General features: G+C 35.2%; 1 protein-coding gene and 1 non-coding gene across 4 annotated transcripts; one reads left to right on the top strand and one right to left on the bottom strand.

The window, feature by feature from the left end:
- Positions 1–4129: 4129 nt before the first annotated feature.
- Positions 4130–20211, bottom strand: LOC145641685 (crossover junction endonuclease MUS81-like). Of its 3 annotated transcripts, none has more exons than XM_081692599.1 (15): positions 19881–20211; positions 19116–19204; positions 18958–18982; positions 18277–18363; positions 18000–18125; positions 16747–16960; positions 10371–10578; positions 10166–10224; positions 9677–9819; positions 8301–8358; positions 7360–7518; positions 6069–6148; positions 5036–5273; positions 4809–4895; positions 4130–4558 (listed from the first exon to the last, which is right to left on the bottom strand). In XM_081692599.1, exons 1-15 carry the CDS (start codon positions 20075–20077, stop codon positions 4448–4450), a joined length of 1881 nt encoding a protein of 626 aa, XP_081548725.1. In that variant the 5' UTR covers positions 20078–20211; the 3' UTR covers positions 4130–4447. The 3 variants fall into 3 exon arrangements, with proteins under 3 accessions (XP_081548725.1, XP_081548724.1, XP_081548726.1); XM_081692598.1 differs by having other exon boundaries at positions 18904–18982; positions 19881–20210; XM_081692600.1 differs by lacking the exons at positions 10166–10224; positions 10371–10578 and having other exon boundaries at positions 18904–18982; positions 19881–20206.
- Positions 20212–20276: 65 nt separating this feature from the next.
- TRNAV-CAC (transfer RNA valine (anticodon CAC)) lies at positions 20277–20350 on the top strand. Its single transcript has one exon. It is a non-coding gene; the product is annotated as a tRNA-Val (tRNA).
- The last annotated feature ends 1698 nt before the right edge of the window (positions 20351–22048 follow it).

Here is a 22048-nt window from a genome sequence, read left to right on the forward strand (position 1 = left end):
TCTCGATCTCTTGGTACATACCACCTTTGGTACGTAGGTTTAGGAGTGAAGGGAGCCTGGTGAGTAGAGGTTACAAAGGGAACAACAACTGTATTGATCGCTTCCTCGATCAATTCGTCTTCTTTTCGCCTTTGGGTAATTGGTTACCACTCTATATAGTCGTTGACCATGTAATCAAATAACCCTGAACTAGATGCATTAGAAGAATTTGAATCAGAGTTCATTTTGTAATAATTTTTGGTTGAGAGGAGGAGAGTTTTGTTGCAAAAATGATACTTATTTTTATGTTTTGAACCATGAAGTACAACCCCCTTATACATAACTTCTAAAATAATTCAAAACAAATAACTAGTGTTTATGATATATTGGTACAAAAGTATAAGATATATGATTTTCGATAAGGTTTATACATTTTCTACATTTGTGATAGGGTTTATAGGTTTCTTTTGTATGACATTTCAATTCATGGGTACACATGACAGTTAAAGATAAGATTTTCTGATGATGCATATAGATTTTCTGTCAACACATGTGACATTTCAATGTAGCATTATTGTAGGTCGGTCATATTTTACATATTTTCAAAAGTTACTACAGAACATTTTTCAATATGGAATTGATATTAATAATTTAATTATTTGCAACAAATAATTTATGATGTTAACAAAATTAGAGAATTAATAATAAAAACTTCAACTTCATTGCATTAAGAAAGAACTAACAACAAAATATTACAAAGGAAATTTAAAACAATAAAATTAAAGTAATATTACATCAATTAAAAATAGCATAATACATGGAGTTTAATTAACTTAATTGATATTTAAACTAACCCAAAAGATGTGCAAATTCTTACTTTAGTTGTACATAAATTTCTTTTTCATCTTCTGATAGAATTGGTTTTGCAAGAAGGACACTAAATAGCTTGAACCTTTTTTCCTCCTATTTTTCTAAGCTTTGGCGGCATCTCGTTCCTTTTGATACTGTAGCATACGTTCCGCTACATCAATACGCCTCTCATCAACATCTTTATGTTGTCCTATAATCACATTCATCTCTGAAAGGGCTTGAGTAAAAGACTCTAAATTTTGAATTTCAGAACTACAACCATTTTGAATTCTTGAATTAACAGCAGATTTACCTTTTCTTTTCGCTGCTTTCACCCCATCCGGACGATAACGAGTTTTTGGACCTTCATCAGTTCGATTATCTGAATCTAATCTTTCTGAATTGCCACCGTCACTAGAAGGTATGTCTAGATCTATCGGTCTCCATTTGTCTAAGTCTTTCAACATCTCCCAACAGCCAATTAAACCAAAGCGTGAACCATTACACGTCCCACTATATATTTCATGAGCTTCAGTCATCTCATCATGAATGTTGGTACCACACCTATACCTTTTTTCGCTTCATTATAGCAACCAACCCATGTACTCACATCTTTATTTATTCTTCCCCACCAACTTTTTATAGATCTCAAAGTTCTTAGGCGTATGATGGATTGATTTTCTTGTCTATCTTGATCATAAAGGGATTTTATGTTCCTCCACATTATGGCCAAACTTTGATCTGTTGCCGTCTCTGGATCTTCAACTGCACATTCTACCCAAGCCGAGACGAGTACGTCATCTTCTTTTGCAATCCATTTTTTTCCCTCCCACTTGTGTTGCTCCTGCGCGAAGCTTCAACATCGTCATCATCAACAGCACCATCAACATCATCATCATCAGGTTGTTATGAAACCCTTGGATTCTCGGGTGGGGTTAAGTTATTACAACTTCTTTTTCCCTCAGGAATTGTTGGACTATTTTGAATTATTTGATTCCCACCATAATGTTGTGACATTGGAAACATAAAACCATATGGTAAATTTTGAGGAATTTGTTGTAATTTTGGTTTGAAAATTGGTTTGGGAATTGTGGGAAATTTTGGTTTGAAAATTGATTTGGAAATTGTTGTACAAATTGTTGGTTTGGATGCGTTGGTTGGTTAGGAATGTTATAAAATAACATCCTTTGAGCATTTGGATTAGTAAGGTTACTTGGATCAAAATGAAATTTACTTTGAAAATTTGGAGAATTGGAAGTTCTGTAGTTTGAATTATTTTGAGATGAACCACTTCCATAATTAGGATTATTAAGATCCATAATCTGAAAATATTTTAGCAATAAAAAAAAGAAGGGTAAAATTTTTAGTATGAAAAATTATATCAATATTAGGCTCTATTTATAGATAAAATTATAAGTATGTCACTGGTGCAATTATTTTTTGAAAAAAAATTAAAAGCCTTGTATATTTCACCGTAACAAATATTATCGTTGTAAAAATAAAAGTGCAAAAACTAGCCGTAATTCAATGAATTCAAATACTGCTTTGAAGGTGACATTTGTCATGTTTCTATTGGATAATAGCAAAAAAAAAAAAAAAAAGTAACTTGTGGGTCAGTTACTCATTAGTGGGGCGTTCTCCTTACTACGGGTAACTTGTGACTCACTTTCCACAATGATGAGTTAACTCACAAAGAGGAGAGAGAGTGTTGCGAGTAGGGTTCTAACTCACCATTGCTCATGTTCTAATACTCCATCCAAAATATTTAAGCATTTCTCTCTCTTTTATGGTCCCCACTTATATAATTAGGGACCGTTTGGTTCGCACGAGGGAATTGGAATGGAATGAACAAAGGGAAAGGAGAAGAATGGAATGAAAATACCCTATTTTTGCTTTGTTGTTTGTTTTTAAAACAAAGGGAATCATTCCCCCACCACACCACCACCACAACAACCACCACACATTTCATCAATTTTTCACTTCCCACCATTTCCGGCCACTGCCGCACCTCCTCCACCACTCGCCGCCCTTCACCGCACCTCACCCTCCCCTCACCGCGCCAGCCCCGATCTCCCCTCCCCCGAAAAAACCAGCCCTAGCCCCGATCTCCCTCTCCCCCGAAACCGTCGGCTAGGGTTTCGAGGGTGGTGGGAGGGCTAGGGGACGATTTCAGGGGAGAGGGATATCGGGGCTAGGATTTTCGAGGCTAGGGGTGGTTTTTGCAGGGCTAGGGGTGGTTTTTGCGGGGGAGGGGGTGCAGCAGCGGTCGGGGGAGGTGCAGCGGTGGTCGGGGGAGGCTCGGCTGTGGTCGGGGGAGGGGCGGCGGTGGTCTGGGCTGGTTTTCCGGTGGTGTTGGTAGGTGTGAAGGTGGTGATGTGGTGGTGTGAAGGTGGGTAGGGAATGGGAAAGTCTAGGGGGGGTGGGGAATGAAGTTGGAAGGATTTGGGGTAATGAGGAGGGTAAAGGGAATGATTAAAAGTGTAAAACAAACATCAACAAAGGGAATCGAGCCAGTTGATTTCCATTCCCTTTCTTGATTACCCCCAACCAAACGGCCCCTTATATAAATCAATCTCTCTCACATACTATTTATTTCATGACATACATTGTACTTTTATCAAAATAAATTAATCACCCACTTGCCCCACTTGCACAATATAATATTAAAGCAAATTACTTTCCTAAAACTCCGTGTAAATACATCAAGTGATGCATTTAAAAAAAACGAAATGAGTACTATATTAGCTCACATTTAACAATGTGCTATATTGTAAGTATACTTTTACCCTGTCTCTCTTACTTCACTTTAATTTCCATTGGAAAAAAAGTTGAAAAGGTGAAGTGACGTATCAAAAAGCAGAATGGATTGTATCATAGTAGGACACTGTATTTAAATGTGTTCAAGACATATCATTATGTGTCGAACAAATGGTGATGTCGAACACAAACACAGCTTTTGGGTGAAGTGTTCATTGTGTTGTACTAGTAACTTAGCAATTATGGTTTGTGGTTAAGTGTGCATTCTCCTGATTAAATCTAATTACCCTTGATTTTCATGTAATATGTAAAATTATCCACCTTTTATTTTTATTCAAGGGACCCGACTTGACCGACATATTTGTTCATTTAAAACTTTGACTAATGATACCTTTAATTATCAATAACTTTAGATTTAAATTATAAAAAATTGTTTTTGTTTTTAAAATCATCCATTGAGACCGATTTTAGCAAGTACTCATATGATTATATATAATCTCATGTATGACGTACAAACATTGGTCGAAAAGGTGCATATAAATAGTGTCAAAGTCAATACTAAACACTTAAAAAAAATGAAGGGTGTGTTTCTCTAAGGCAAATAGGACTTGCCCTAAAAACTACGAGTAATATTAATCACAAAATAACCAAGTTAGACTAATAATTCAGACATTCTAGGTCTACCCTTCCTAAACACAAACTAGTGTACTGTAAAAGATGGAAGCATACAATAATTGAACTTCCAGTCATCATACCTAAGTACTAAATGACAACCTTCTCTGGGCAGTGAGCTTCAACAGATATAAATACATAGTTAGCTTGAATTATCCCAGAATTTGTTTGCATCAAAAGGAGGTTCCAACTAATCTTGCCATACAAAGCGGTAGATATTTCTACTAGCAGCAGCACTGACTGCACCCTCACTTTTCTTCATCAGCAACTCCTGCTGCGCAACAATATCCTTATCCTTATCCTTGCAGAACAGAGAAAGGCGAAAGTAATCCATTAACAAGTGTTGGCCTTAATCACCAATCATAAAGACACAAATTTAAGAAGTGCAGCTATCAGGCGTATCATAAATCAGTATTAAGTGATAATGACAATATACTCACATGTATGCAATTGAATATGTTTATGGTTTCGAGTCTTTTAACTAGAACATATCATGCACAACATAATCGAATATGGATCAGAATTAACAAAAACAAAGGAAAACTACTCACTAAATCAGCATATGCATGAGCAAGAGAGAAGAGAGTAGGATAACATTCCAAGACAGCCATGGCAACCTCCTCAGTCACCTGAGGAACCTGCAAAACCATAGAAGAGTAATTCTAGATGGTAGGGAGGGGCAGCTCAGTTGATAATATAGACAATCTACATTGCTGAAAACGAAAACTTGAACTTCTGAATTAAAAATAAAAAAGGTCTGAGCTACAGCCAAACCCACCTGCATGAGCTGTATGGCAAAAACATCACTAACTGTCAACTTATCAGCATCTTCACATGTTTTGATAAACTTGTTATACTTGGGACAAACACCTGCGGTTTTGCATCCTTCAGCTGATGAAATCAGTTTATAGTGATCAGTAATTGCCAGAGTTAAACAGCCATATCGGTGAAGAGTATCAACCAGGCTTGTTGTTCTTTGCACATCAAACCCCTCCAAAATCTCTGTAGTAAAGCAACTAAAGAAGACCACAAATAGGAAACAGTTGTCAGCACTTTCATAGATAATTTAGCAGTTAAACTTAGGAGATATTACCTCCAGAAAATTATAATAAAGTAAAACATAAAGAAAACTATAATCATGCAAAACATGAATGAAAATTATAGACCACATCAGCGCAGGAACAACCAATGAGTAAAACAGTTCAAAGTCACTTCTTTTATTTTATATAAATGCAACTTTCACTACAAAGGTGCAATATAACTTCTAATAGCATAGAATAGCACCCTTTTTTATAAAACAGATGGATAAAATAGCAACAACTCAGTGACCATAATTAATATTCTTATAGGAAAGTAACCATTGTTGATGAAGCTTCACATGTAGCTGAAGATGCTGTGACGTTCCTCTCAGAAAACCAAAAGGCCAGTGAATTCTCAATCAAGGTTATTCTGTAGATCCAAGAAATTTAATATTTTGCTATCTTCTTCTCTTCTTGTTATAATGTGGAAATGAAATGAGCAACTCTGCTTTGAACTAGACAACCCAGATTAGTTGTCTATCCAAGCTACACTCCAATATTCAATGTTCATGCAGTTTTCAGTCTTGCCATACAGCCAAAGTCTTTATTAATGAAAATAAAAAATAAAAAAAATAAAGGTAACCCATCCAATACCCCTGCCAAATTCATCTATGGCCTGGCAATCAGCTGCTCACTTGTAGTGGAGGAGAAGGACAATTATGCTATATACATAGATGCACATTCTAGGATATGCAGAAATGCACATAGAAATATAGAATGATAAATTCTTACGCAGTTTTAATGCTATCAGCTCCTTCACAAGCATTAGGATCACCTTCCACCAAATATATAATCTTCTTCATTCCAGTTCTCTGAAAGAACAGTTAAGTTCCAGAAGCATGAGAACAAGATCAAATAACCCAAAAGCTGAAGAAAATATTTGCATAATTATATATTCTAAAATAAATTGTTAATGTTACGTCGCTTAGGGAATTATATAATACCAGGATAGTCAGAGTTCTTAAAAAGAATCAAATGATGAATTCAGAAACCAAAGATAGGCAAAAGTGAAACAGAAAGAGAAGATTCTCATGAGATTGCAAACAAAAGAGAATCACCAGAAAATCAATAGACAGGTGGAATGGTTCTGATATTGATAGTTCCTATAGGAAGAATGCAGGATACCAACCAAAGCTTCTCTTTAAGGAAATTGCTCTCTTAAACATTCCAAAAGTTCTTAAAACTGCCTATATTATTTTTACTTTTTTACAGGAAAAATATAAGGGATGATTTTGAAAGGAAGAATATTAAAAACAAGCCACAGACACCATCTTTTCAGGCCATTGATTATCATTAGTTAGGTAAATAATTAGAGATCTCAAACTAACATAGAATAGACTACAACAGGATTCACATCATAAAGCCAATTTGGAAGACAGATTAAAGCATGGATTCAACTTCTGAATCACTCTCAAAGATACAAGAAAAAAAATCTAAATACAAAGACACATTCTAAAATTTGTCAAGAGTAATTGAAAAAAATCATACACAAGCATATATTTGGAGAAAGCATAATTTATCAACTTAACTTCAAATGAATTCTAAAAACCACATTATATCTCAATTCTCATTAATAAACTTGACATATTTAAGACTCCTGCAAGGAAAAACACTTACAATTTATTTAAACTAAATAGCTGGATAACTATGTGACAAATCATTTATGATGAGGACCTCAAATTGTTACTTTGCCCCCTGTTCAACTCCTAAGATAAAAGCTGAACATATAATCAGCTCAGCTGCAAATTGAATCTAGTCATACACTTGAATAAAATATTGTAACATCATTACAAAAATTAGACATTCAAAATTCCAAAACAAACCAAAATGCATCACGCCACGAAGTACACTCTGCACATTATGACCTAAATCAAGCACAATTGATCTGACTAAGAGGAAAGAGTTTTAATGACCTTAATGAAAACAATGATTGGAAAAACTTACTAAGAAAACATAGTTTCATAATCACAACCCGCCACGGAATCATGAGAACCTTAAAGGTTTAGTTCTTTAGACTGAATACCTGAAGTCTCAACTTCTGATCCTTGTAGCGGTTATCTCTTATTGAACTACGTAGGTCATCAACATTTTTCCTCTCAACAATGAAATCAAGAACATATTCAGTGGAATCTTTTTTATGACGTGCAATCCAGATAGCATCTCCAACGGGCAAACGTCTGACCTGCAGGAATATCAGCAGCACCAGTCAAATGAACCGGCATCTTTGGGGCTTGCAAAGATCACTTCAAATATCTATGCATCTTACTTACAAATTATCTCTACGGTCCATTAATGGGAGGTCAGAAAATTTTTGAGACATACCCAATTAAGAAAAATGTCCAAATCCATTTCAAGTGACTTTCAGCTGATTGTAGTAAAAGCTACAAGTTGACCTTGTGCTTTTTATTATACCCAGAGCAATATAGAAATGAAAGAGGAGAAAAAAGATGCACCAAGAGTGGAAATTTACGTCCACAACATTCTCCAGAATTATCTAGCTAATAAGAAAATTTAAAGGACTGCATTCGAGCATACTGACACAAGCTCAAAGTACCACTTAATCACCTACCAATGGTGTCATTTATAAACTTCCTTATTTACTTTTAAGTTTTGACTGCTCCACAATTCTTGATCAATAAGACCCTATCAGCTCAATTACCAAGACGAGCAAAAAAACTAGAAAAATACGGTCATTACTTCATTTATTCCCATCTTTTAAAGTACTGCTTGTATAAAGAGATGCAAATCATGCAATTAGTACTGTTAAACTATCTTTTTATAACTATTCATCATCAAAAGATGACTAACTAAGTTAAATGGATAATAGTGAATTAGAAAACCCAAACAATAAAAATGATGTAATTTTGTAAGAGGGTGTAATCTCAGAACATCTGAAGTGAGAAAAAGACCAAGTTTTATGACAGTTGGACAAAAATATAGAAATATTAAGAAGCAAACATTTACCTCTATTTGAATTTTATATTCCTCAAAGATCTTTTCTTTAAGATTTCTTGACTTTGTCCTGAAACCAGAAAAGACAAATCAGACTAACAAACAGCAAGTACACAAATCATATCATTAAGAAGCTAGGAAGACATCAGCAATGAGGCTACAGTATATATGCATGTCTACTACTAAATTATTCTCCCACAGAAGAAGAAAAAAAAAAAACATTATGAGAAAAATAATTTACTTGGAAATTAAGTGTGTTCTCTTCATTTGAGTTTCACTTATCTTATAGACTTATACTTCATTTCTTTTTATTTGCAACACTTCTCATTTCACGCTCACCAATGCATTATTTCATTCACGAATGAGGCAAATTTAACTAACTCCCACATGACTATTTTTCTTAAACTATAGATCATTCAAACAAGTTAAAGAAGAGTATATGAACAGTGCATAAGTCAAAGGGTTGCGAGTAAAAAGAAATGGAGGATGTATTGTCTCATCTGATTAGCCTTAAACCTATCTTTATCTAAACTTATTAACCCTTATCTTATTTAAACTTATTAGTCCATACATATAATATCTTATTTTATACAGTATTATCTAATTCAACCTTATTAGAGCTTATAATGAAGTTTTATTATACCTTATTGAACCTTATTAACCTTAAATTGATATTATCTTAACTTTCCAATTCTTGTCTAATTTTATCTTATCTGGATTTGTTAGCCCTTAGAGCATCCCCATCAATGAGCATTTTTTTGCTCATGAGCAAAAATGGTGAGCAAAAATGGTAGAAGATGTTCCCCATCAATGAGCATATTGAAAAATGCTCATGAGCAAAATGAAAATTGCTCATAGGATGAGCATTTTTTAAGATGAATAGTAATCATGTGGGGTCCACAATGCAAGTAAAAAAAAGAATTAAAAATAATATAGTAGAGAGAAATATAATAGGATATTAGTAAAAGTAAGAGAGAAGATGTACTAGAGAGAGAATGGGGAAGAATTTTTTTTTGATCATTGGTGGGATAAAAATATGATTACAAAAATGCTCATGGGTTAAAAGAGAGAGAAAGTGGGTAGAGAGAGAATGAGGAAACCAATTTTTGCTCATTGTTGGGAATGCTCTTATATTACCTTATGTTATCTAAATTTATAGGCATTATCTTACAGACACTTAACTTAATAGCTTTCAGATAAGTAAAACTAAGATGAGGAGAACAGAGCCTTAATATTAATGACCAATAATTCCATCATGAAAGTACAACATACAATCAAAAGGAAGAAAGAAGCCAGAACCACCACGATGTGAAAGTAAAACGAAATTGAAATTGTATAGGAATGCATACAGTCACAGCCCGAAGTATACAAAAGAGATAGTGACCCACTTGGCAAAGTGTTCTCGGTCATCCAAAATCAAGACGATTTCGTATGTATCTTCGAACTTCTGCAATACTTCAAGTGGTGGCAGTCTAAGATCAACTGGACTGGTTTGGCAAGCAGGTTGACTAGCCTTTTTTCCCTGAGAATCCTAAAACATTTTCAAATAGAAAAGGTGATGAAAACCAAATTCACAAAATTAGTATATCCAAAGTAGCAACAGAATTTCCATAGAGCCAATAGAAACCAAATGTAGCAAAAAGAAAATATGCCTCCTCAAATTTTAATAATTCCAGACGTGTAGCCCATCCACTTCAAACAGACATAAACACACTTTCCAAATATAATCCAAAATTCAGAAGGAAAAACGCAGCATGAAGGATTAAGCTAGTTGCTTGCTTTTAATTTCTAATATTTTTTTAGAGATAAACATGCATGTGCAATTGGCAGCTTTCAGCAATCCTCAACAAAAAAAGGTAAATTCGTTGATTACTGACCAAGGTTGATGAGGAAGTAAGACCATTATGATTAACTACACCAGTCACCTTTTGTTCACCTTCAGCATGAAAGAAAATGGAGGAAAAATATAAACAAAAATGACAGTGAAATTTGATTTCTGAATTAATAGGGATGCAAAAAAGATCAATGATATAAATTATCCAAAATCCAAGACTTATGATATGGCTTATTATGGCCCTTTACCCTCAACATATCTACAGCTAGTAGATGCATCATCAGAATTTCTTCTTCCAGTTGGCTGAGGATCAGTGTGAAGACCATAAACTTCGTTTTCTCGCAGTTGGCAAAGAACTGTGGGCCAGAGTGTAGATAATTCTTGGGTTGGCGAACATACAGAAACTTCAGCTAAAGCATGTAAAACTTGTTCACTTGTGTAGCCCAAGGTTGTGAACTACAAATGCAAGATTACAGAAGAAATACACATTATTTCTTTTGCAGAAAACAATAGGCAGCCAACCTTTTTTTTTTTGTTAGGTGGAGGGAGGGGTTGTCAAGTATTATGCTTTACACTTGCATCCAAAACTTCAATCATGAATTATCATATAACATAGCACATAAAACACAAAATCAAGATTCACAGAAAAAACAAAGCTATTACTGGTGATCTTCAACCTTAGAGTCAATACGCAAAAACATAGCTAAGCCTCCATCACAAAATAATAGTAGTGACAAAAGAAGATTTTGACTTATGAATTCATCAAATAGAAAATGAAGATACTGCAATACACCCACAAGCCCCACCCATTTTAGTGTATAGCAGGAGGCCAAGGAGGGGACAGGATCAGCAGGAAGGACAGGATCAGCAGGAGAGGCAGAGCACTTCTCCACCACCTACACAAGCAACGGGCCTCTGATTGTAGCAGGGAACACTTTTTGGCGCATTAGCCTTTTAACTGTGGTAACTCTAGCTTGTTGACAAGTTGTAGTAAATTAGCAATTAAGGCGTTTGTCCATTTATGTATGAATTGTAGTAGTATAAATAGAGGGAGGCTAAATTAGAGAAAGCAGGCAGAAATTTGTAAGAAACTTTTGGAGAGTAATGGCCTAAAGCCATTGTTATCATTCACGCAAGCATTTAGCTTTAAATCAATCAAACAACCTTCTTTCTATAATTTATCGTACCACGTAGTTCGTTGCAGATACACAAAATATCGACTTTCTGAGAAAATCATAAAACCATCAATCCTCCATGTTCATGAGCAAATAAAAAAGTTATAATGCTCATTAATGAGCCTGAAAGTTGTTTTCACAGTCCATGTAAAATAATTTATGCAACTTTGCTTTCATAAGTTTGGATTTATGGTACTCTTAAGCAAGTGTATATGAAGCTTTTTACAGTTAATTATCATAAATTCTCCTCTTTTATTTTTAGTTCAACCACTTTTCTTAGGCTACTATATTAAGAACTTGTTCTTTTCAACTTATTTCATTAACTTATTATTTATACTTACAAGAACCAAACAAGATCAAATCAGACTAAAAAAAACAAAAATCAAACTAGAAGTTCTAATATTTGTTTACTTACACATTGGGACAAATCTAACGGGATACATTGATGTAAAGATACAGTTAATGTTTATTCAGACCATGAAACAAGATCAAATCAGACCAAAAATCTGAAAATGATAGAACCAATGTCAAACATCCCTACAATATATGGTCAAACTAAAACAGAACAAAGAAAGTACAAAAAAAAAAAAACAAAGCAAATTACTTGTCATCACAATAATTAGATTATTTAGATTAAGGTTATAGTTAAATGATAGAGTAATTTCAATTAATGAGCTATTGGTAAGACTAACTCCGCCAGTGGGTTCCCCGCTGCCAGTCCCAAGCCTGGATAAAGGAGGAGGGTTACGGTAGGCCAGTGACAGCCAGTATAAAACTTCGTCACATCCAATGACATGAGCCAAACAGATATTTTCGTGGGGGCGTTCCCTACTCAGCGACGCGCTGCACTTCCTAGACCCGGGTGTAGTGATAAGTATGCAAGGGTTGCTAGGTCGTCGCCCAGAAGCGACGCGCCACATTGCCCGAGTGTGGTGTCAAATGAGCAAGGGCGTGCCATTGGGGCGTTCCCTACTGAGCGACGCGCTGCACTTCCCAGACCCGGGTGCAGTGATAAGTATGCAAGGGTTGCTAGGTCGTCGCCCAGAAGCGACGCGCCACATTGCCCGAGTGTGGTGTCAAATGAGCAAGGGCCTGGAGTTGGGACCAGGAGGGAGCGTGGGAGAAAGGAATTTAGTTTGCGGATTGGTTCTTGGAATGTGGGGTCTCTTACGGGAAAATCAGCAGAAGTGGTAGAAGTAATGAAGAGACGACGCGTGAACATCATGTGCCTCCAAGAGACAAGATGGACAGGAGAAGGAGTTCGAGGCTTGGTTTTGGGGTATAAGGTATGGTATGTTGGGCAAGAAACGAGCCACGAGACAAGGAATGGTGGAGCTAGGAACGGAGTTGGTGTGGTTCTCGATGAGAGGTTGGCAAAAGAGGTGATCGAGGTCTATCGGAAGAACGATAGGTTGATAAGGCTGAAGTTGCTATGTGGCAAGGAGATTGTGAATGTTATCAGTGCTTATGCTCCCCAAGTGGGTTTAGATGCGGAAGAGAAACGACAATTTTGGGAGGATCTAGACGAGGTGGTACAGGGTGTCCACCACTCAGAGAAGTTATATATTGGAGGGGATCTAAATGGGCACGTTGGGGCGAGCCGAGATGGCTATGGGAGTGTCCATGGAGGCTTTGGGTATGGGCAGAGGGACGCCGGTGGTGAAGCTATTATGGATTTTGCCCAATCATATGATTTAATTTTGGCTAATACTTGGTTTAAGAAGAGGGATTCACACTTGATAACTTTTCGGAGTGGAGCAAATGCAACTCAAATAGACTTCCTGCTCACAAGGAGCATAGATAGACAAAGTTGCCTAAACTGTAAGGTTATCCCAGGGGAAAGTGTGGTCACCCAACACCGGCTATTGGTAATGACTATTCGTCTGAAAGAGAAGGCGAAGAAAAAAGTTAGACAAGAAGAACCGAGGATAAGATGGTGGACCCTAAGGGATGCAAAGGCTAAGGTTTTTACAGAAAAGGTAATTGAAGAAGCGGATTGGGATGGAGAGGTGGATCCGGACATGACTTGGTTACGAATGAAGAACTGTTTCCTAAGAGTGGCCAAAGAGGTCTTAGGGGAAGTAAGGGGAAGAACTTCGATACAGAGAGATACTTCGTGGTGGAATGAAGAGGTGAAAGCAGTAATTAAGCAAAAAAGGGAATGCTATCAAGCCTTAGGAAAATGTAGGAGTGATGAAACCTTTGCAGCGTATAAGGAGGCTAAGAGTAAGGCAAAGGCAGCTGTTCGTCAAGCGAAAGAAAAGGCATATCAGGAGGTTTATGAAAAACTTGATTCCAAGGAGGGAGAAAGGATCATTTATAAGATGGCAAAGAGAAGACAAGAGGCAAGGAAGGATATTGGCATGGTGAAGTGTGTCAAAGATAAGAACCAAATGGTCCTAGTGCAAGAGGAGGACATCAAGGACAGGTGGAAGGGGTACTTCGATGAATTATTTAATGGAAGTAATGGAGTTGTGATAGGAGATACCTCTGTGAGTGATGAAGAAATCAACATGGAGTATGTGCGAAGGATTAGGAGAGTAGAGGTGGAGATTGCACTGAGGAAGTTGAAACCTAAGAAGGCGGTTGGCCCTGATGGGGTACCGATAGAGGTGTGGAGGTGTTTGGGTAAGATTGGTATTGATTGGTTAACAAACTTTTTCAACAAGATATGGACGGCTACAAGGATCCCACAAGATTGGAGGAAGAGCACCTTGGTCCCGGTTTATAAAAACAAAGGAGACGCTCAAGATTGTTCTAACTACCGAGGAATTAAGCTTATGAGCCACACTATGAAGCTGTGGGAAAGGGTGATTGAACAAAGGTTGAGGGCATACACAAGCATTTCAGATAACCAATTTGGTTTTATGTCTGGGAGATCTACTATGGAGGCAATCCATTTGATAAGACAAATGATGGAGTTTTATAGGGTAAAGAAGAAAGATCTTCATATGGTCTTTATTGATTTAGAGAAGGCATATGACAAGGTGCCAAGAGAGATACTTTGGTGGGCAATGTTGAAGAAAGGTATCCCACGAAGGTATGTAGACCTAGTTAAGGATATGTATCGGGATGTGTCAACAAATGTGAGGACATGCGGAGGGTTGACAAAAGATTTCCCTATTACAATCGGATTGCATCAAGGGTCTGCATTAAGCCCTTTTCTTTTTGCAACGGTTCTAGATGAATTAACTAGACCATTTCAAGATGAGGTTCCATGGTGTATGTTGTTCGCGGATGATATCGTTTTGGTGGATGAGACTAAGGACGGGGTTAATGTTAAGTTGGAGCAATGGAGGCAAAGGTTGGAATCTAGAGGGTTTAAGCTAAGTCGGAGTAAGACTGAATATTTGGTATGTCGTTTTGGCAATCAGAGGGGGACAAGCAATGAAGTGGTGAGTTTGGATGGAAAGGATTTGACCATGAGTGAATGTTTTAAGTATCTTGGGTCGATCATCCAGAAGAATGGTGACATTGATCAAGACGTAACCCACAGAATTAAGTCAGGGTGGCTTAAATGGAGAGCGGCCACGGGAGTGTTATGCGACCGCAGCATTCCCCTACAGTTGAAGGGAAAATTCTACAGGACTGCCATAAGACCAGTGTTGCTCTATGGTACAGAATGTTGGGCTTCTAAGAAAGAGCATATTAAAAAGATGGAGGTTACGGAAATGCGCATGTTAAGGTGGATGTGTGGAAACACTTTAAGAGATAGAATCAGAAATGAGGTTATTCGCAAGAAAGTAGGTGTGGCAGACATTGCAGATAAATTAAGGGAAAATCGTCTGCGTTGGTTTGGACATGTAAGACGGAGACCCGTGGGTGCACCGGTGCGAAGAGTGGAAGAGTGGGATCATGGAGGGATTAAACGAGGAAGAGGGAGACCAAAAATGACTTGGTTGGAAGGAGTGAGGAAGGATATGAAGTGCATGGATTTACGTGAGGATGAAGTTTTGGATCGTAAGGGATGGAGGAGAAAGATTTATGTTGATGACTACACGGAATAATCATATTTGGTTCATGTTAGCCGACCCCACTTTTGGGATTAAGGCTTTGATTGATTGATTGATTGATTGATTGAGCTATTGGTAAGACTAATAATAACTAGGGTTTCAAAGCACTGTGACATTTACAAGTCCCCAAACAAAATGGAGAATCAATGAAAAGGAAAAGGGATATAGACAAGAAATTAGAATATCTATGTGCATTTGCAAAACTGTACCTTTTTCAACAATATATTAATATAATTTTCTAAGGTCTTTTTATTTCACCCTTAAAAAAATCGTGAAAAAATTAAAAACGTGAAAAATAAGTTCTAATAAGGACCAATAATGGCAATAAGGGGTACCAAATTCATTTTACAACTAAACTTAAGCTCATTCAATTTGCTAGGATTTAGCACAGAACAGAGTAGTCAAAGCAAAGAAAACAGAGTAACAATGGCAGCCAAAAGATAGTTATATTGCAAATCAAAGTAACTTACAATACACGCCTTCTTTCGAGAGGAAGGTTCTCTCCACAACAAACTTCTTAACAAATTTTTGCATGCATTTCCCTTGACCCCAATTCCCTATTAATACCCAAAACTGAAGCAAGCAACCGACTCTAGAAGCTGCCAGAAAAAGGAATCAAATAACAAACTCCATAGCTAATTTATTTATGGATTACTATTTTACCCTCTCCCATCCAAAACTGATTTTCTAACAAAATTCCCTTCTCAAGCATTGCTAACATTCTTGGGCCTCCTTGCATAAGTGAAGCGGATACTAGGCCTAGTCTGATTCCTTGCACAAGCCAATATATTATATCATATTTTTTCGAGTAAAAAGAATGTACTCCAAGACAATCAAAATAAAGATAATTAATATAGAACTCCATGTGTCCTGCAATATATTTCATCATAGGAAATAGCAGAATTTTAAAGAGTTTCTTTCTTTGGTGGGACATGTAATTCCTTGTGGAATAAAAAGGTACACAGATCGAAGATAGTGGGTAATTTTATGTAGAGGAAAGACAGAGTAAGAATATGTTATTGGAAAGAGTGTGTAGATTTAAATTTAAGGAGCATAATATGCAGCATGCAGGGAGTAGGTGCCTCCAAATGAATTTCAACTAATGCGCACAACCTAATATTCCACATGTTTGCAGTATCCTACATATAATGAACCTCAACTATGTTGACTGCAATTTCACCTCAAAAGACTTTTCACACTTTTACTGATAAGTCATGCAAAAAGATGCCACTGTATAAGTTATTACTGCCAAGAGTGCCAACATTATCACCATGACTACAACTAATTACATAATACTAACAAATCCGGACCAAAGAAAGTGATGAAAGGTAAAATATACGGAGGCAATGCACCAAAGACCTTACAGTTATGAATGTGATATAATTTTGATATCTTTGAGTGAGAAGTAAAATCCAAATGAGATTAATAAAATGTACCCTCTCAAGAAACTCCAAAGGAATATCATCTTTCATGCCCTTGTTCTGATGAGGAGATGTGGGTGAAACAGTAGCTACAAGCTCCATAATCTCTTCTTCGTCATCTGAAATTGAAGCTTCTTCTGTGTCACTAACATTTGCAGCAGAATCAAGCATACCTGATCGAGACAAACACTCGAGCGCTACTTCACGACCCTTGTCAGATAACATATATCTGTACAATAGAGATTTTTTTAATACTCCCAAACAAATTCTGCCTAGGAGTCCAATCAGTCCATGTCATGACCTTTATTGCACATAATATGAAATAGAGGCAGTAATAAAAAATAAATAAAAAAGTGTACAACAAAGTTACAAAAGTGAACAGTCCACACTAATATAGTTAGTAGTAAAGTAATTTCACCTTATAGATCTTCATTACAGAAAAATGATGCATTTATTGTAAAACGTCCTAAAACAAAATACTCGCATATTTCATGAATAGAGAAATGATAAATTATTTCCTTACTATACCCAAACTATTGTTTCAAATTTTTTAGTAATAACTAAAAATAATATTTGACATTCCTAAAAAAAATAGGCAGCTAAAAAACCAAGAACCCAAGCAAGCCACGCCAATATGCTTTCCTAACAATTTAACATTGCCTTGTGCAAAAGTTCATAACATAGCCAGCTTACTTTGTGCTTCTTTCTCAGCTTTACTTCGTTCTTTCTTTAAACAATATTTTGCCCAGAACCTTCAGGGCCCAACTACTACATTCCTCACACTTATTCGAATTTCAGGTTTCAACTCTAACACAAGTACACATTAAGTTTAAATTGCATTTGAATGCCAATGATTATACTAATCATATTTCAGATGCCTATATCTAGAAAGAAAGTCAAATGCCAATGCAAAAGGGGCCATTCAACATTCAAGGCTATACAGCTGCACATGTGTGTGCAGCACAAGCATTAAGACAATTGCAACAATACATGTCATATCACAGTCTTATAGAATACAGTAAACATGATAGTAATGAAAAAATTCACAAGACTATCCATTTCCACAGGGACAACTACAAAAATGATGAATTATTTCCAAGACAAAAACATCACATACAAACAGCAGCTAGTTTTCTGCTTCATTACTAGAGCACTTAAAAAGAATTGACTAAGACCCTAAGAGAAGCTATGCAAATTCATATTTACATAAAATAAGCATAGTAAATACATATGACTAATTGCAAGGAATAAAAGAATAGAAGCCATACTTTGCCGGACAACTGTTCTTATATACAAGATTTTTGTCAACCAATGTCGTCATTGCACTCCATCCACTATACCAATCCCTAGGGGAACTACCAAATTGCTTCTGCTGACCTCTGCCTGCTTCTGGCCTAAGTACATACCAAATGAACCATAAGGTTAGATGTCTTTCATTAATAGCCATCCAAGAGTAAATTCAGCATAAACCAGACGTAAGGATTAAGGAGTATCAATAGTTTACAAAACAAGAAAAATAGAAACAGGGTAATCAGATCATCGTACGCTATTGGCACTCGTGAGAGACCACTAGCTTCAGCTGCATCAATCAGCTCTTGCTTATGCATAAATTCTTTTCCATTAGTAGTTGCCCTGATGAGGAAAAACACAGGAAGTAAGTCTACTTTGCAATAATATACTAAAAGCTCAATAAATTCCACTTATCTCTTTATTAGTTTAGAATGAAAACCAAACAAATTTTAAGGCTACATTTTTAAAAAGAAAAAAAATGTTTTCATTTTCCTTTGTTTTGTATTGTTAAGAAGTGGAACACAATTTTTCTAAAACTTTTCCATGGTGGATAACATTTTCCTTTTGTAAAGAAGGAATGTTACATTCGGCTCCCTTACATCTCCTTTTCCACTTCCATTTCCGTTTTCATTAACTTTTCTTTAACAAAACTAACAAAGGCGAAACCCTTTTACAATTGTGTTTACTCTTGATCATTATTTTCCATGAAAAATGAATTTTGATTGAAAATGGTTTCCATTAGAACAAACAAAGCCTTAGAAGAAAATCAATCCTTTCCAACAACAATGTGAATATTAGTATGGCTAGCAAAATCTAAGAAATCAAATAACTAACAAAGTTAGTTTCCAAGAGCATTCTAATATATCAAAAGTAAGTCCATACCTATGTAAAGAGATCAACAATGCATAAGCAACAGAGTTTTTTTGTGGTATATACCTTCTGGGGGCTTTAGCCTTCTTACCTGGATCATTCAATAAAATTAATAAGCAATGTCCTCTCTATATAGTTAGAAATTTATCAACAGAACTCACACCATTATTCAACAAAAAAAAAAAAAAAAAAAAAAAAAAAAAGGCTGAAAAAGAATGCAGTACCTCCATTCGCCAAATTATCATCTTGAGAAGCATTAGAATTACTGTTGAAAAATCCTTGCATCTCATTCGCAAGCCACTTCCCAATACCCCTAGCCAATTATTTTAACAAAAAATGACAACACAAGTATAAAGAGGGGAAAAGCAAACAAAGTATTGTCAAAAATTTAACTTCACCCCATTAATTTTACCCTAACTAACCCATTCATGAAATTAAACTTCACACATCCCTAATTTCCTTTGGCTAAAATCCATTCATGAAATGAAACTAAACCCGCCTCAAAATCTCACCTAACTAAATCATTCATGAAATGAAACTTAACCCGCCGCAAAATCTCACCTAACTAAATCATTCATGAAATGAAACTTAACCCGCCTCGAAATTTCACCCTAACCAAGACCATTCATGAAATGAAACTTAACCCAACTCAAAATGTTCACCCTAACTAGAACCATTCATGAAATTAAACATCACCCACCTCTAAATTTTACCCTAACTAAAACCATTCATGAAATTAAACATCACCCACCTCCAAATTTTACCCTAACTAAAACCATTCATGAAATCATACATTTAAACAAAACCAAGTCCCAAAATTCACTCAAACTAACACCATTCATGAAATTATCCATCACCCACCTCCAAATTTCACCCAAACTAACCACCATTCCTAAATTTAAACTTCAATTATCAAAATTCCAGTAAGCAAACAGTAATTATAACAAAATTAGACAGAAATTTGAGATTAACAAAAAGATAAAACTCACTTAATTGCTTTAAATTCCTTGAGAGTAGTAATGGGGGCTTTATGATCACAAACATTAGTGAGAGCTTTTTTAACAGTTTTCTCAATATTTTGGGTACGAGCTTGGAGATTTTTCTCCATCCTTTCATTCCGCCATTGTCGCATGTACGCAACCAGCGCATCGTTCTCTTCACACACTGGTCTCTTCTCAATCGCCATTTTCGTCGAGGAGAGAGAGATTTGATCAGAAATTTGGTGGAGTTTTTGTAAATTGCTAGGGTTTTATGGAAATTAATTTGGGGTTTTGTATATTCATGTTTTTGTAGAGCGAAAAAACCCCACTATTTTTCTCTCCTAATTTCAAATGAAAACATTTATTTGTTATAAATTTGATATCAATGGTTAATTAGACATGTAAGTCTGGGTGGTGTAGTCGGTTATCACGCTAGTCTCACACACTAGAGGTCCCCGGTTCGAACCCGGGCTCAGACATTTTTTAAGCTTTTAAATATTATGTTAATTTTAATTTGTTCTTTCTTGTACTTGACAATCTTTTTTTTTTTTTTTTTTAAAACACATCTTAATTAAATTTTAACGGAGTGATTTCGCTAAAAATTGTTTAAACAAACAAAAATTCCACAATTACTCTACTTCTAATTAAAAAAATCCCTTACATATCGTCCACATCATACAAACAAACAAAAAATCAAATTTTTTGTATTTAACCGTGTAAAACCGCTAATTTAAGAATTTTAACATGATTTGAATTGTATTAAAATCTAAATTCAACAAATATATGTGTTTTATAGTTTTTTCTAAAAAAATTCTAAATTAAAGTAGTCTGAGTGAAAACAGAATAAGATTATGTATGTGATGTTTTTACTGAACTGAAATTATTTTTCCTGAACTAAAATTAATTTTACTAAATTGAACTGAATTATTTTTACTTAATATTATTTTTTTTAAGGTGAAGTGAACAGGACCTTAGTTTATTTTCCATAAGTTAAGGGTTCGTTTGGCATTGTTGCGGTTTTCAGTTTTTTGGTTTTTTGTATTTTAAAAGTGTATGATATATATAATGTAATGAATAAAAAATTAGTCAAACTTATTAAAATCATGCTAATTTTGAAAACTGGCAACAGAAAAGTGAAAACACCTTTTTCTTGTTTCCTGTTTTTGGTTTTTTGTTTTTAAAAAAACTGAAAACTCAAAACAAAAAACAATGCCAAACAAGCCCTTAGCATTAGAATTTGTTTATTTTCTTATGATTTTCCACTTCTCTCCTCCTTGTCATTGTACAATTTAAATGGAGTTTTTGTCCAATATATTTTGGGTCTATTCTACTAGATAAGGTATTCTTTGTTTAATTTATAGTTTATACTTCTTATAATTGTGCCTATCCTGTTTTAAAATCATGGATACTAGCACCAACTTAATAACACCCTAAGTTTACCAAATCACAATTCTTAAATTAGATTATTTTATAATAAGAAACATTCTAGATATTAATTTTATTCTCCATAGTATGATAGTATCATAAATTCATAACCATTCAAAATAAATTTGTTTTCAATAAAGTCTACTAATGTACAACCAACATATAATAAGATAAAATAAATTATTAAAAGTCAATGCATTTGAACCTCAAGTGATGATACAATAAATTAACAACGTATAGCAAATCCACTTTTCTTACATTGGTAATTCCATTTCCTTCATTCCAAGAATGAAGAATCAACAAGGGCAATTGAGCATATAGGTTTTTACTATTCTTTAAGTAAACATCTTCTTAAACATGCCACTTCAAGCAAAATTGTAACCCAAAACGAGAACGATGTTGAAATTCATCAACACGATTAGTTCTCTCTATGTTTGAGTCATCTTATATGAATTATCTTATTTATTTATGAAAGAATTGAATAACATAACAACTACAGAGTATATATTTTCAAACGAACAAGGTAATAAAAATGAGACTCAATTAGAACTACACGTCATTAGTGTGTATTGGTGAGCTATATAAGAATATTGTAAGTATATAATATATTGGGTGTTGACTTCTTAATTCTTATTTACTTAGTCAATTGGCCTTTAAACATTAGAATATATATCATCTTAGCATGTTTGCTACTTGCCTCATTTACAGTTCATTTTACATCACTTCTAAATAAAATTATAATTTCCAAATTC

This window comes from Chenopodium album, chromosome 8 (genome assembly GCF_948465745.1).
Source record: "Chenopodium album chromosome 8, dcCheAlbu1.1, whole genome shotgun sequence".
In the NCBI taxonomy this organism is placed as follows: domain Eukaryota; kingdom Viridiplantae; phylum Streptophyta; class Magnoliopsida; order Caryophyllales; family Amaranthaceae; genus Chenopodium; species Chenopodium album.